This window comes from Anabrus simplex, chromosome 2 (genome assembly GCF_040414725.1).
Source record: "Anabrus simplex isolate iqAnaSimp1 chromosome 2, ASM4041472v1, whole genome shotgun sequence".
In the NCBI taxonomy this organism is placed as follows: domain Eukaryota; kingdom Metazoa; phylum Arthropoda; class Insecta; order Orthoptera; family Tettigoniidae; genus Anabrus; species Anabrus simplex.
In genome coordinates, this window is record NC_090266.1 from 1,037,711,568 (window position 1) to 1,037,728,405 (window position 16,838).

The window sequence follows — 16,838 nt, forward strand, 5'->3', positions numbered from 1 at the left end:
TTGAATGCTTCTCTTGATGTGCAGGCATGCTTGAACTTTTCTTCATATTTCTACCAACATCATACTTGAACCACTACGTTTGTTCACAGTCTGTACATATTAGTATGTTTTGCCTTATGTAAAACCTGCAATTTGAAATTTATATCATAACCTCTCTTACTTTTGTTTAGTTGAAGTGACAGATACACTCTCCTTTCCACATGATCTGCTGTGACTGAAATAGAGGCCAAAAGTGAATGCATTAGGTCAGTGATGCCAACACAAGCAATAATAAATCACAAGCCGCAAAGGGGAAAATATAGTCTACAGTGACAATGGGATGAATTTTCATGGTGTCTGTAATGCCTTGGAGGCGATTCAGTGGGATAAAATTGCTGAATATAGTTCTGCAAATGAGACTGAATGGAAATTCAATCCTCCTGGTGCACCATTGCGGTTGGGGGGAGAGGTTGATTGGTGTTCTCAAGCTAAATGCTCAGGAAAGTTCTGGGATATTCATGATTGTTGTACCAAGAAATGATGACAGTTTTGTGTGACATCGAAGCTGTGATGAATTTTCGGCCCCTTACTTACCTGTCCAATGATGGAAGTGACCTGATGGCAATAACCCCTGTAATGTTTCTGCAGGAGGTAAAGGAGGTCGGAATGCCCAATATCGACATGATGGAAAATGTAAGATTCGACAAAAGATACAGATATGGACAGAAAATTAAAGAAACTTATTTAAGATTTAAGAATGAATATTTTGGACAAATTATTCAGAAGAACCACCCTACAAAATGTCAGTACAAACCCTTCGTGGGTGAAGTAGTACTAGTAGACGGCAACCCCAGGAGACTGAATTGGCCATTGACAAGTGTAATGGAAGTTATCCCTGTCAAAGGTGGTGTTGTGAGACTGGTTCGTCTGAAGACTGCAAGAGAGGAACTCTTGAGACCAGTGCAGAGGGTATACCCACTTAAGGTGACATCTGCAGAAAACCAGGCCTAAGCAGTGTGAAAATGAAAAGAAAGAAAGTGATCAAAGGACAATTAAATCATCGACCAGTAGTTCCAAACTTAAAACTAGTAGTAGGAGATTGGTGATTAAACCAAAAAGATTTGAGGATTGAGTGATATTTTTCACAAGTGTTCATTTATTCTTTGTGACATTTTTCTGAAGTGTTCTTGTATTTTGAGTTCCAAAAGGACAAAACAGGAGAGAGGTAATCTTGCTGTTTTGAATTGTGTATAGTAAATTCAACATTTTTCTCTTTAAATGATGTCATTTTGTTTTGATCAAGTGGATACATTGTACGAGTAATTGTAATGTGGATAAATGATGTGTTGATTTGTTCCAACAACTCAAGGTGGGAGGATGTTGAGTTGGTAACACATTTAAAATTAAATTTAATATGACAGGGTTGGCAGCAGGGAGAGATGTCTAGGTTAGAGAGTAGGGTCTGTGTGTGTTGAAAATGAAAAAATGAATGATGTGTATAAGTGCCTGTTTTTCTTCTGAATAAATATTGAAAATATATGATTTCAATGGGTTGTTCGTAATTTTTAATTGGTGAACCTAGCGTTATCCATATTACTCATCTTACCACAATCTAAAAGAAAAGAAAATTTTAAATACAGTTACATCGAGTTAGTAAGTTAAAATGAAACCAAAAGGTTTAACAAACATCTTTACTTCATCTTACTCCAGCCTGGTGAGGTTCACCAAGTCTGCATTTCATTTTGAAAGCAGGACGATATTCCAATGTAGATACGCCACCCAAACACGTTTACTCACTGCAAGTTCTCAAGACAAACAGACACTGATACAGTGAGGGGATGATACAAGTCCAGGGAGGTAGTGAACATAGCGCACCGTAGTAGGAGCAACGTCACAGTTTCAAAGTTCGGGAGTAGATGACATGGTAGTCCATAATTGAAGTTAATAATAACTGGCGTGGTTGACATAGGAATCACTTACGTACGTTATTGCTTGCACAGTTATCACTCGCGGAGCTAGATTGCACTGTAGTGTTCTTTAGGGAATATATTAGCAGTTATTTGAATGTTCATTTTCCAAACACAAATTATGATTAGCACAGAAGACTGCTAATATAGTGGTATGATAATATAACATGCGGTCACATGCGGGAGAAGTGAATCTCATACCAGAAAATACATTTAAAGTCTGAAACCAATAGAATTTCTTATGATTGTTCCGCTTCAACTGGTGCCTAACCCCCTATATTTTTCTGAACTCAGCATATGCAATAAGTATACTTTGAGCATACCAATATTCTATCACTCGCCTGAACGCAACCATCATAGACCACAGGTGATGAAACACACACCCAACTCTCTAATGATAGCCTAATTCCTTAGGCTACTTGCTTATCCAGTTATTTTATAGGTAAAGGGTTAGTGACTAAAGAGTTACCAACTCTGCAGCTCAGTGGGAGTCTGCACATGACACTATGGTTAAATTACATGCCTGTAATGCATTGCAACTAGTTACCAGTGACCCAGCATCCAAGTAGCCACATAGTACCTCACGTAAGTAACTGGGAAGTTGATGCAAAGAACTTCAGATATGTGCTTTAGTATCCCACTACTTCATATGAGAGTTCCTAAGGTTTAAATTGTATGTAAAGGGAACATTCACCATTGTGGAATTGAGAGAAATTGCTTAAAAAATTAATACAGTTCATTGATCCTGCTTTTTTAAATAGGTGATTTGGATTCAATATTATAAGAATGAATTTGCTTTTATGGAATCCAGTTAAACAATATTTTAAGTTGAGAATTATAACTTGTGCTGTACTGTTATTTTTCAATGAATGGGTTTTTATTTTAATTGAGCCCAAGTTTCCAACAGCAGTGAATCGAAGACTATTTCTTTCCACTGCCCTACTCTGCATATGCAGTAATTAAGCTAGTATCATCTCTGTCACAATCAGGCAAAAATCTAATTTTTGATCTAGGTATCTAAATATTGTTTTCATTCTGAAATCCACATGCATCAACTTTTTGTTGGAAGTTAATTTTTTGTCATCATAAACGGGGTTGATTAGATGTTCAAAGATGTAAATCCTGTATTCTTTCATTTGTTTAAGGGTCTATCATCATAGCCATCCTAATTATAACAGTCATTGTTACTTACATTTTTGTTGCATTTTGTATGTGTACATTATATGAATTATATATATAATAATAATAATAATAATAATAATAATAATAATAATAATAATAATAATAATAATAATAACAACAACAACAACAACAACAGCAACAACAACAACAACAACAACAACAACAACAATATTTTAGTGTGAAATTGGGTCTTTTTTAAGAGTTCTTTTCCATATTTGTTTCAGTATGGAGAAGATGGTGATAGCAAATCATTCTTGCTTGAGATTTCATGGGGCTCAACGTATCCAACAGATAAACCCTCCATCAACATGGATACATTCTATAATAAACACATGTAAGTTGATAAAATTCTTTCCTTATTCTGTAAACATACTAGAATTTGAATAACTTTTGGTAAGTGTGTGAGGTGGCTTAAATGTGATTTACAGTATTTTATATTAAACCAGTTATGAAAGATATTAAATTTTCATTCTCCAGCCTCTGCGGCTCAGGCGACAGCGCGCCAACCTCTCACCGCTGGGTTCCGTGGTTCAAATCCCAGTCCATACCTGCCAACTTTTATGGTTTATCCATAAAATTTACAGAAATTGCAGCATTTTATGGTTTTAGGGATGGACGGTGTCATATTACAACTTTGCGGACAAAAATTTGAAACGTTAACATTCGATAATCACCCCACTTCCGTACAGTCGATTGTTTGCGTGGGTCGAAGATAAGTCCACGATAGTCGAAGACTCATTCTTTGATATACACTCTATAACAAAAAAAGCGACGCACCTGGAAGGCGTTGTTCGATTGTAAGGAAATTACGTATGCAAAGACATTCGGACCGAACATTCAAATGATTAAAGTTTCGTGTCTGATGAATGAATAGCAGGAGCTCCTGCACATCAGAACTGCGCATGCATCAGGTGTATATAAGGCACGATTCTGAAGCATATGCTCAAAGTAGCTGTTGCATTCGACTGCGCTATCATAACGTTGGCTGTGAGAATGCCATGCTGAAGGATTCGTGCTCATTACGAGCAGATGTCGGAGTTTGAAAGAGGTCGCGCGATCGGATTGAAAGAAGCTGGTTGGTCGAATCGAGCTGTCGCTGGACATTTGGGTCGAAGTTATGCGGCAATCAGACGATGCTGGTAAGCGTGGGTCAGCAACGGCAGGCATCAGTGTCAGGACGGCAGTAGTCGACCGAGGGCCACAACAGCACGGGCAGACAGAGCGATTGTCAGAACAGCTGTCACAGCACCGGAGTCGTCGTTATCAACGATCCAGCGTGTGACCCGCACACATTTGTCCACCATGACCATTAACAGACGCCTCAGCGAGAGGAATTTGCACTCGCGGCGCCCGTTACGCCGCCTACCACTCACGCCTGTTCACCGTCAAGCCAGATTACAGTGGTGCCACACTCGAGCAACGTGGAACTGCGCTAACTAGGGACGTATAGTCTTTAGTCACGAGTTCCGTTTCCAACAGTGCCCTGACGACAACCACAGACGTGTTTGGTGACGTCCAGGCCAGCGTGGGGATCCTGCCTTGACTATCGCATGCCACACAGCCCCACAACAGGGGGTGATGGTCTGGGGTGCCATTGTGTCGATGACATTCTACGACCGGTTGTGTTACTGTTCCTTCAGCGACATTCAGGCCCTACTTTCCAACAGGATAATGCCCGGCTGCACACGGCACATGTTGCTATGAACTTCTTCAAGCTTGCCTTACCCCTCCTTGGCCAGCTCGGTCGCCGGATCTCTCTCTCATAGAGCACATTTGGGACATCATGGGAAGGCAATTGCGAACATCCCGGAATGTCGCCGATTTAGCCCAACAGTTGGAGACCATTTGGCACAATTCCGCAGGACACCATCCGGGAACCTTATCAGTTTATGCCACGTTGAGTGACAGCTTGCATCCAGGCCAGGGGTGGACCAACACCTTATTGACGTCCTCACTTTGTAAAGCTCTAACAATGCAATAAATCATTTGATTGTTCTGCACTTTTGACCGTTTGTTTTTCTATGTCTGGTCCTCACATCCACCAATTTTTATCGCCATCGGACAATTCCTTCCTGGTGCATTGTTTATTTTGTTATACAGTGTACAACAATACAATGGTGTATGGCTTTTAGTGCCGGGAGTGTCCGAGGACATTTTCAGCTTGCCAGATGCAGGTCTTTTGGTTTGACACCCATAGGTTACCTGCGTGTCGTGATGAGGATGAAATGATGATGAAGGTGACACATACACCCAGCCACCGTGCCAGCGAAATTAACCAATTATGGTTAAAATTTCCGACCCTGCCGGTAATTGAACCCGGGTCTCCTGTGACCAAAGACCAGCACGCTAACCATTTAGCCATGGAGCCAGGCATTCTTTGATATGATTGGTACTTTTAATCGTGTGATGTTTGTGTCGTCATTGGAATTGAATTTAAAGCCGGGATAACAGTTCTTCCATGTAAATCTTCAGTGTCAACAGGCTCTGCTCTACAAAAAAAAATTTCCGCTCCGCTCACTTGTGATTTAACCCATATTCTTTGATGATGTGGGTGGTGTTCTTTGTTCACGAAGTTGGTGTTCCTTGAATGAATGTTCTGGCCTTTTAAGGTTATGACATATTTTAATGAAGTGTTCGAGTTTTTAATATTGTAACTTTGTGCTTCGTAGTTTCCTGCATTCCTTGGACTAAAAGGGGCATCATCTGAAGTTGTTAAGTGCCTTCAGAACAGACCATTTTCTTCGGCAATGGATGGAAGCAATGATACGAATGCCAAGTTGTATCCTGTTGTTGTTATATTCTGTGATATTCCGCGGGAAAAAGTAGTGAACACTGTGCTGTCCCTACCAGCGTTAAACGGGGACTCAACAGGGTGAAACATAGGTAACTTGATGTTATCATAGCTGAATTCTCATAACATACCAACTGAATAGTGTTGCCAACTCCACTGAATTTGACCGAATTTTAAATGGAACAGCAGATACATTTTTCATTTAATGGACAGTTGAATTTTTGATGGATTTTCAAACTTCAGTTAACGGTTTTCAGTGCTAAAAATATAATCTTATGTCGTAAGGAGAGAAAATAATATAGCACTTACTATAAAACATACTATACTTACTAAATACAACTTACCATAATTCCATTGTTAATTGAGTTTATGCTGCATATTGCGGGCCTATAATAAACATATGACGACTCAGCAGTATGATTCATTATGCAAGGCCAGTAATGCCCCTCATTTTGTATACCAGCTGTGGCCTGCAGTCTCAGCCTAAGTCAGCATTTGTTTGCTGTTGAAATCATTAGAGAAATAATGATGAGCTGGGCATGTCATGTTTGATATCGTGTTTCTATGCTGAAAGAAAAGGTACAACAAGGTAAACACAAGATGGCGTTCTATTCAGTTTGCAATAGATCACGTCTTTCACGAATGGTTGGAGTTAATGAACCATTTTCAAGTAACAAAGTCAAATAACAAAAGTGTTTCACTGACACACTTCTGTGCAGCATTTACACTGATATCATTAATAAGCTTTATCTAGTTTTTCTGAAACTCCCTTTTGAAAAAAGTTGAAAAGTCAATAAATCTTCCCAGTCAAACTCTGAAGACAAGATCGCCAGAAGAGTTGTTGTTCCAAGATACAAGGGCAATCTGTTGACAATACATTTTCGTAAATATCAATCTCCTTAAATATATCATGGCTAAGAAATTGAAATCTTTCTTTGAAAACTGATAAAAAAAAACTATAATACCTGTGATGAAAATGAAAATAACTTTTGAAATAGATCTGAAAATGACCTTATGTGCCTTGCTGCTGAGCTGAAAGTAGACTTTGTAGCAATGTTACGGTATGGAAAGTTTCTTTGGCTGCTATGAAAAAGTACCAAAAGTCAGGAAATTGGTCCATTGCTGTTGTTGAAAGCCAATTACATAGGTAAAAGCACCTGGAATGTCTATACCGCTGTTGTTTACCATACGAGGAGGATTGAAACGAGTGAACAAGTGTTGCAGGGATCATGAACTGCCATCAGATATTTAAAAAAAAAGAGAATGATACCATGGCTTCACATGAAACCACAGGACCTTGACCGAGTACATCTGCTTTTGAGGATATTGTTCGGGGAGGAGATGATGATAGCCTCCTGTTATGATGAGTATTGAGTCAATTTCCTCTATACAAAAAAACCTGTTATGTGCCATTTTGATTTAATTCAGAATTTAGCGGAATTCAGCAGATTTTGAACTAAACTTTAGTGGAGAAAACATTTTTGGGTTGGCAACACTGCAATTGAAAACTGTTATGGCTTTCTGCTCCGACAACGCTTCTGTTACAACAGGACACAAAAATTGGGTTTCAGCAGTTCTGAAGGAAGTTCAACCAGGTATTGCCATCATGGCTTGCATTTGCCACCTGATCATCTAGCAGCTGAAAAAGGCGCTGGAAGATTACCACTTAAAGTGGATGAGATCCTAGTATATATATTTTAGTTCTTAGAGGAGAGTGTCTAAAGAAAAGAACGCCTTCAGAAATTTTGGAACTTGCACAATAAAGAGGCATAGAAAATTCTGAAGTATGTATTACTCGCAAAACTTTTAGTGATACCTGGATTCCCTAGTGCTGAATCGGTAGACCTCGGCAATTGTCGAGATTTGTACGGTAACTTCTAAACACAAAGTATGAATCGATTATGCATCGCTGTGAGACATCTGGCGTACACTTTACGTACTAGTACTCTTGTTGTGATTGTGGAAGTGATATTTCTGAGAATTCATGCTAGGAAAAAGATTTGCATCGAGAAAAATGTGTATGACAAAGTTGTTGGCTTAGGCTTATAAAGGTTTAGAAAATTTATTTCGGATCGAGCATACTCTCGATTCAATTCAGATTTAATTTCCATTCAGTTGGCAGTATTACCGGAACTGGGCTAGCTCCCTCATTACTCCTCAACCCGATACAAAAATGTATCATTAAAAGTTTCGCGAGTAATATGTTGCCCTTCAGATGTTTGGATAGACTACTGGACCAGTGGGATCCGTTTCTTTCTTCGAGGAGGAAGTAATATTATGTACCCAAAATATTTCCACAAGCTTGACATCTTTCAGAATACCTAGAGTTGAACAAAGTGGATCCAAAGAGTATCAGAAGAAGAGAATTCATGTTTCTGCTACTACACATGCCCCTAAAAGATTAGCATATTCTTCCAAATGTGACAGACCCATCCTAAAAAGTAAGACTTCTGCTACAACACGTGAGGAATGTTTAAATGTTCCTGTCCACAAACTCGAACAAGGCCTTTTGCATTTTCCTTCATATGACTATTCCTGTATTTTAAAAATTCAATGTTGCCCCTCAGACTTCTTCCCCACAAGTTCACTTTTTATTAGAACTTCTAATGGATTTGCTAATGCAGTCGTTCCACCAAGTTTGTTGAGCCCAAAATTGTCAAAAGTTCCTCATTGCTTGAAGTTGAGTACAACTTGATTCAAAATCAAAGAAGTGATGATGAGTTAGCTATTGGCATTCAGTCTTTGAACATAGTGAATGATCTCCAGGGTACTGATAAATCCCTTTTCTTTCCATCAGTGAGAAATTACGTTTGTACTGCCTGTGACTACATCATCAGTAATTTTCTACTCAAGGATAATGTGTTAAAGCATGCTGAAGTTGCTAGGTTAGACAAAATTGAAGATGCACGTTTTTTCCATTAGTTTTTTCTTGGAAAAGTTTCCTATCATGTTGTACACGGAAGAGAATGAAACTAAGGATGAGGTAGTGAATGAGCTTCAGAGACAGTTCACAGCTCTTCAGGTAGATGCAAATCAAGATGCTGAAAGTGATTCCAATTGGGCACAAATATCAAGAATTCGTGGAGCCGATGGACTTCTTAAGTATAACCGATTTTCTAGAGTAATGCTCTCTATTCTCACATTCCCCATAGCAATGCAGAATGTGAACGTGTTTTCAGCCTTGTGAAGAAAAATAGAACAGAGTTCAGATAATCCATGTCCAGTGAATCTCTGGAGTCTATTTCTGTTTTGAAGACTGGGAGTTCTGGTTCCTGTCATTTATTTATTTATTTATTTATTTATTTATTTATTTATTTATTTAATGATGAACATAACAGGCTTTTGCCCAATTACAATTATGACAAAACGTTTTCTCAAGACTTCTTGCAGGAAGCTAAAAAGGCCACAACTATGACTTCAAAGTCGAACTAGCATGTGATTTGCAGTGTGTTATGTTATTTCTTACCTGTGTTACATTAAACAAGTGTTATTGTGTAAAGCCGTTTTCAGTTATCGCATATCTGCTTAATTTATCGAGGAAGTCCTGTTATGTATGCTTCAAACCAATATTCACCATGCCTGCTGTTGTTTAACATGGATTTCTTCTTGATTGTTATGTTCATCTACAAATCAGTGGCCTATGATGTAGGTAGATATAATTTCATGGAAGTATCCTGTTTAAAGCATGAATTATTGTATTTTGTAGCCCAAGTGTATTATTAATTGAAAATCGTTAGATTTTTTGTCGTGCGTGAGTTTTACTGATAGCCCTTTTTCAAAAGTTTGCAGGTATGCCAGTCATTCCATGCAAGATTTGTGTTGGACAAAACTGAGGTGGGACAGGTTTTTTCTCCAAGTATTCCAGTTTTCCCTGTCATCATTCATTCCAGCAACACTCTGCAATATCATTTCATTTTATCTCTCAGTCATTAACCATTGCCTCAGAGGAGTGTGACAAGCTTCGACAGCTGACACAATTCCTATCCTTCCCACTAGATGGGGGCTTCATTCATTGCATTCCTGACCTGGTCGAATGACTGGAAACAGTCTGTGGATTTTCATTAAATATTCATTTTAATGTAAGGTGTTAAATACATATATTTTCATGTCACTTTTCATATGGACAAGGAATTCCATTAATTTGGAATTTATAAAGAACATTGTTCAGCTGATGAAGAATACTATTTCATCATATTCCACATTTGCTTAGTGTACACTATTAGAAAGAAAAACATGAGAATTGATGTGTAGAAATAAGCATTGTGTAGGGCCTACTTGGAAACTATAGTGATATATATATATATATCTCCATTGGGTTGTACCCGCATAGTCGTTCATGGTGAAACAATTGTCACCAGCTATAGCCATAGTTGTTGGTCCTTTCAGGGTCATGACTGATATAATTTACTTCAGTACTTTTAACCCTGACATTTTTCCTTAGCTCAGGTGATACCCTTTCAAGTTGTCGGAACAGTAGTTTTCTCATTAGTATAGGAAAGGAATCAAATGGGAGAAGAGAGCCATTTTCTGGCAGGTCATTATGTGAAAAAAAGAAAAAGAAAAATATCTTTGAGAGGAGTCCTTATCAATGGGAGGAAGAATAGAAACTGAGGAAAATTTAATATGAGGTATATTTGACACACTATTAAACACAGGTTGGGGCTGTAGGTGATAAATCCTGGCTAGTTTTTTAATATTGCACAAACTCTGATAGATTTTTGACCATGGTGGGATAGGAGAGGGCTAGGACTGGGAAGGGAGCATTAGTAACCTTAACAGACTAAGGTATAGCCCCTGCATATGCTTGGTTCAAATATGAGAAACTGCAGTAAAACATCTTCACGGTTGCCGATGATGGCTGTCGAATTTACCATCTCCTCACGGTTGCCGATGATGGCTGTCGAATTTACCATCTCCTGAATGCAAGTTAACAAGGTTTCACTCTGATGTAGACTATCAATGGCTTTTAAAAGCATTTTATGGGCTAGGGAACCTCTAGGAAAGGAAATAAATAAATGTTCATCACTATCTCATGGGCATCAGGTCATGTTAAGGAAAGTTGAATAATGACTGGAGTTGCTGCAACAAACTGTACTATTGCAAAGTTACATCTGCATCAAAGTATTACAGACAACTTTAAAAATCTGGATTGTTAATCAGGTGATTGTCATTTTCAAGAGACATGGCAATCCATAGGACCAGACGGTTTGCAGTAATACTTTGAGTCTGCTGATAACAGATGTTAATTAGAGACCATTATTCAATAGAGAGTAAGTAATCAGAGACTTGACTGCTTGTATATTTGCTTGTTGAACTTCATAAGTTAGAGAGAATCTTATTATTCACCAAGATTTGTTTATAACTTTGGTGAGGTGGTGTGAGTCAAGTGAAAGCAAAACTTTCTACAGAATGAGTTTATAATGATGGGTCATGGAAACTTTTGCTTTGTAATCCTGAATTTGGTACAAAAGATCTTGATTCAACTCTGAAAATTTCAGCATTAGTGGTTGTGATATAATATTAATGGTGATTTATCCGTCAGATAAGTATGTTTAGCCTGGCGGTTTAGTATTCACTTTTAACATGAATTGGTGATCTGATGGTATCAGAATCATTATAATTGCTACAAGCTAGTCTATCATATGTTCAAGGTAGGATAGTCCCTTGGCATGTTCTGTTATATTCTCCGAAAGAAGACATTTGTTTCCATGGAAGTAATAATTTAGTCCATTTAACACATTGTATTTCAGATTGACCTGATATATTTTCTGGGTATGGATACAGTCACTTAGCTGATTTACAGCTAACAAACTCAGATGAACTAATATTTTTATGATATAGATGCTTAGCAGGCTTGAAAAGTATAATGTAGCCAGGCTGAGTAGCTCTGGTGGTAGAGTGCCAGCCTTCGGAGCTCATGTTGGCAGGTTCGATCCTGGCTCAGTCCGGTGGTATTTGAAGGTGCTCAGATATGTCAACCTCTTATCAGTAGAGTTACTGGCACGTTAAAGAACTCTTGCGGGATGAAATTTTGGCACCTTGGCATCTCCTAAAACTGTCAAAGTAGTTATTGGGACATAAAACCTATAAATTTATTATTTAGGATAATGTACTTTCTACAGATTGTTTATTGGATATAGTGATTTGTATTTTCCTCTTTTCTCTTGTATACCTTATAACTTCTAACCTTGGTATGTGAGTGGCTGGGCATTAAAACCGCTAGTATGTTTCTTTCTGAGTGAAGATATGAGCGTTCAGTGAAACTTGTTTGATATTTCACAGCTGAAGTGAATAGGTTAGAAAAATTGCAAATGACATATTCTCAACGAAAAACAAATTATGCCCTATGAGGCTGAATTTGTGGTTACACTTGTGCGTTAAAAAAAATGAGAGAACAACGTTGCATTTTGGTTAATTTTCAATGTTTCAGCCTAGAATTGTAGATTTCGTGTAGAATTTACATACAAGTCAGTTATATTTCCAGAGTATTAAAATGGGAGAAAAAGTTAGAAATGGTATACTTAATACATACATACATACATTATCATTATAGACTGTTATGCCTTTCAGCGTTCAGTCTGCAAGCCTCTGAGAATTAACTAAACGTCGCCACAATCCTCGATTTGCAACTAGTGTTGTGGCCTCATTTAGTTCTATACCTCTTATCTTTAAATCGTTAGAAACCGAGTCTAACCACCGTGGTCTTGGTCTCCCTCTACTTCTCTTACCCTCCGTAGCAGAGTCCATTATTCTCCTAGGTAACCTATCCTCCTCCATTCGCCTCACATGACCCCACCACCGAAGCCGGTTTATGCGTACAGCTTCATCCATCGAGTTCATTCCTAAATTAGCCTTTATCTCCTCATTCCGAGTTCCCTCCTGCCATTGTTCCCACCTGTTTGTACCAGCAATCATTCTTGCTACTTTCATGTCTGTTACTTCTAACTTATGAATAAGATATCCTGAGTCCACCCAGCTTTCGCTCCCGTAAAGCAAAGTTGGTCTGAAAACAGACCGATGTAAAGGTAGTTTCGTCTGGGAGCTGACTTCCTTCTTACAGAATACTGCTGATCGTAACTGCGAGCTCACTGCATTAGCTTTACTACACCTTGATTCAATTTCACTTACTATATTACCATCCTGGGAGAACACACAACCTAAATACTTGAAATTATCGACCTGTTCTAGCTTTGTATCACCAATCTGACATTCAATTCTGTTGAATTTCTTACCTACTGACATCAATTTAGTCTTCGAAAGGCTAATTTTCATACCATACTCATTGCACCTATATTCAAGTTCCAAGATATTAGACTGCAGGCTTTCGGCACAGTCTGCCATTAAGACGAAATCGTCAGCATAGGCCAAACTGCTTACTACATTTCCACCTAACTGAATCCCTGCCTGCCATTTTATACCTTTCAGCAGATGATCCATATAAACTACGAACAGCAAAGGTGAAAGATTACAGCCTTATCTAACTCCTGTAAGTATCCTGAACCAAGAACTCATTCTACCATCAATTCTCACTGAAGCCCAATTGTCAACATAAATGCCTTTGATTGATTTTAATAATCTACCTTTAATTCCATAGTCCCCCAGTATAGTGAACATCTTTTCCCTCAGTACCCTGTCATATGCTTTCTCTAGATCTACGAAACATAAACACAACTGACTATTCCTCTCGTAGCATTTTTCAATTACCTGGTGCATACTGAAAATCTGATCCTGACAGCCTCTCTGTGGTCTGAAACCACACTGGTTTTCATCCAATTTCCTCTCAACGATTGATTGCACCCTCCCTTCCAAGATGCCAGTGAATACTTTGCCTGGTATACTAATCAATGAGATACCTCGATAGTTGTTGCAATCCTTCCTGTTCCCTTGCTTATAGATAGGTGCAATTACTGCTTTTGTCCAATCTGAAGGTACCTTACCAACACTCCACGCTAATTTTACTACTCTATGAAGCCATTTCATCCCTGCCTTCCCACTATACTTCACCATTTCAGGTCTAATTTCATCTATTCCTGCTGCCTTATGACAATGGACTTTTTTTTTTTACTATCCTTTCCACTTCCTCAAGCATAATTTCACCAACATCATTTTCCTCCTCCCCATGAGCTTGGCTGTTTGCAACACCACCAGGATGATTTCCTTTTACATTGAGAAGATGTTCAAAATATTCCCTCCACCTCTCCAGTGATTCCCTGGGATCAATTATGAGTTCACCTGAATTACTCAAAACACTGTTCATTTCCTTTTTCCCTCCCTTCCTAAGATTCTTTATTACTGTCCAGAAAGGTTTCCCTGCTGCTTGACCTAGCCTTTCCAGGTTATTACCAAAATCTTCCCATGACTTCTTTTTGGATTCAACAGCTATTTGTTTCGCTCTGTTTCTTTCATCTACGTACAAGTCCCTGTCTGCCTCGGCCCTTGTTTGGATCCATTTTTGATAAGCCTTCTTTTTACGTTTACAGGCTGCTCTCACTTCATCATTCCACCAAGATGTTCGCCTTTTCCCATCTTTACACACAGTTGTTCCTAGGCATTCCTTTGCTGTTTCTACTACAGCATCCATGTATGCCACCCATTCACTTTCTATTTCCTGAACCTGCTTACTGTCTACTGTTCGAAACTTCTCACTAATCATATCCATGTACTTCTGTCTAATTTCCTCGTCCTGGAGATTTTCTACCCTTATTCGTTTGCAGACAGATTTCACTTTCTCTACCCTAGGTCTAGAGATACTTAGTTCACTACAGATCAGATAGTGGTCTGTATCATCGAAAAATCCGCAAAAAACTTGTACATTCCTAACAGATTTCCTGAATTCAAAGTCTGTTAAGATATAGTCTATTATGGATCTGGTACCCCTAGCCTCCCATGTGTAGCGGTGAATAGCCTTATGCTTGAAGAATGTATTCGTAACAGCTAAACCCATACTAGCACAGAAGTCCAGCAATCGCTTCCCTTCCCATTAGCTTCCATATCTTCCCCACATTTACCAATCACCCTGTCGTATCCTTCAATTCTATTCCCAACTCTCGCATTGAAATCGCCCATTAGCACTATTCTGTCCTTGCTGTTGACCCTGACCACGATGTCACTCAATGCTTCATAAAACTTTTCAACTTCATCCTCATCTGCACCTTCAGATGGTGAATACACGGACACAATTCTTGTCCTAATTCCTCCAGCTGACAAATCTACCCACATCATTCGCTCATTTACATGCCCAACAGACTCTATGTTGCGTGCAATGGTATTCCTGATAAAGAGCCCTACCCCAGACTCTGCCCTTCCCTTTCTAACACCCATCAAGTACACTTTATAATCTCCTATCTCTTCCTCATTATCTCCCCTTACCCGAATATCACTTACTCCTAGCACATCCAGATGCATCCTCTTTGCTGACTCAGCCAGTTCTACCTTCTTTCTTCCATAAGCCCCATTAATATTGATAGCTCCCCATCGAATTCCATTTCGTTCACCAAGTTGTTTCCAAGGATTCCCTCGCCTGTCAAATGGGGGTGGGACTCCGTTACTCCCATAGGTCCGAGGCTTGCTTAAAATGTTCTGAGCTCGGTAAATTCATGAAGCAGGATGCTACCCTACTTGCACATAGTCCAAGTGAGGATCTCTCCTCTAACGGGTTATGGACCACCGGTGAATTGTATAGTCCTAGCCGCCTGAGCATAAGGAGGGCCATGACTCAGAATATGTCCGTGATGCCCACTCCCATTCCGTAGCAGCTGGTATCCCGACTCTCAGGACCACTTACTAGGCCACTCAGCCGTTGCCCATGGTTCACGAACTAGGACGTGACTACAGTAACCCACAAACATGAACCAAGTAAATAAAATAACTTGCTATAAATATAGGGCTGAAAGCCATTTTATATGATGTAGATCATAAAGTATACAAAAACAAGAGAAAAACGGTTTCAAATTGCTTAACAAAGTTACTTCCCACACTTTTCTGTAGCTCGTATCTATGGGAATACCTGTATTTGAAAGGAAATCACTTTTTCTAGGCCACACATGCACTTTCACTCTCACAGTAGACATGTTCTATTCTGCTCATTTATATTGGAAATTATTGTTGAGCTCAAACCTCCTTATGTTTGAGGAATGTCAGTCTATATGACACTGGCCAATAGCAATAGTGCTGTATTGGATAGGCTGTGTCTCTGCTTGTAAAACTAAAAGTCAAATACCCCAAATGCTATTGGATCATGCAAAATGTTCAGAGGTTTGAGCTCAGCAGTAGAGCATCAAATATACTGGGCGAATTGGTCGTGTGGTTAGGGGCGCGCAGCTGTTAGCTTGCATCCAGGAGATAGTTGGTTCGAACCTCACTGTCGGCAGCCCTGAAGATGGTTTTCCATGGTTTCCCATTTTAATAATAATAATAATAATAATAATAATAATAATAATGATATTTGCTTTACCTAATTCTCATTCAACAACGTTCGAAGATTTATTTTTTCGATGTTTTAATTAATCCATGTTTCATTAATATCAACTAATTTTGTACAATCCAATTGTATGTTACATCATTATGACTATGTCTCGTTCTACAAATAATCAGCTTGTACTTTTTTTAGACAAACACTAATACTATGACAAGTTTATTATTTAATTTTAGTTACATTTAAGCATCGCTTTCTCCACAGACTAGATTTTTATGACTGTTTTATCTTGTATTAAAGGATGTATTATACTTTAATGAGGAACCCAGTTCAGGGCCCTGACTTAGCTTTAGATTAAGTGTGGCTGAAGATGCTTACAAAGCTTAAGCAAAACATGTCCCATTTTAACATCTATGTAACATTTGTATCTTAAACTTAAAGATTGTAAAGTTTTGGAATGGTGGTTTTTAATAAATTTGTTCGAAACTTTTTACATTCTATACTC

At 38.7% G+C, this 16,838-nt stretch overlaps 1 protein-coding gene across 4 annotated transcripts in view; it reads left to right on the forward strand.

Annotated features, from left to right (window-relative positions):
- LOC136864664 (RWD domain-containing protein 4) overlaps positions 1 to 16,838 on the forward strand; it is a 208,963-nt gene that overhangs the window by 124,549 nt on the left and 67,576 nt on the right. For all 4 annotated transcript variants that reach the window (XM_067141960.2, XM_067141957.2, XM_067141958.2 and 1 more), the window contains one exon: positions 3,353 to 3,462. In XM_067141960.2, the coding sequence (XP_066998061.1) occupies positions 3,353 to 3,462 (110 nt within the window). The remainder of the gene's footprint in view (positions 1 to 3,352; positions 3,463 to 16,838) is intronic.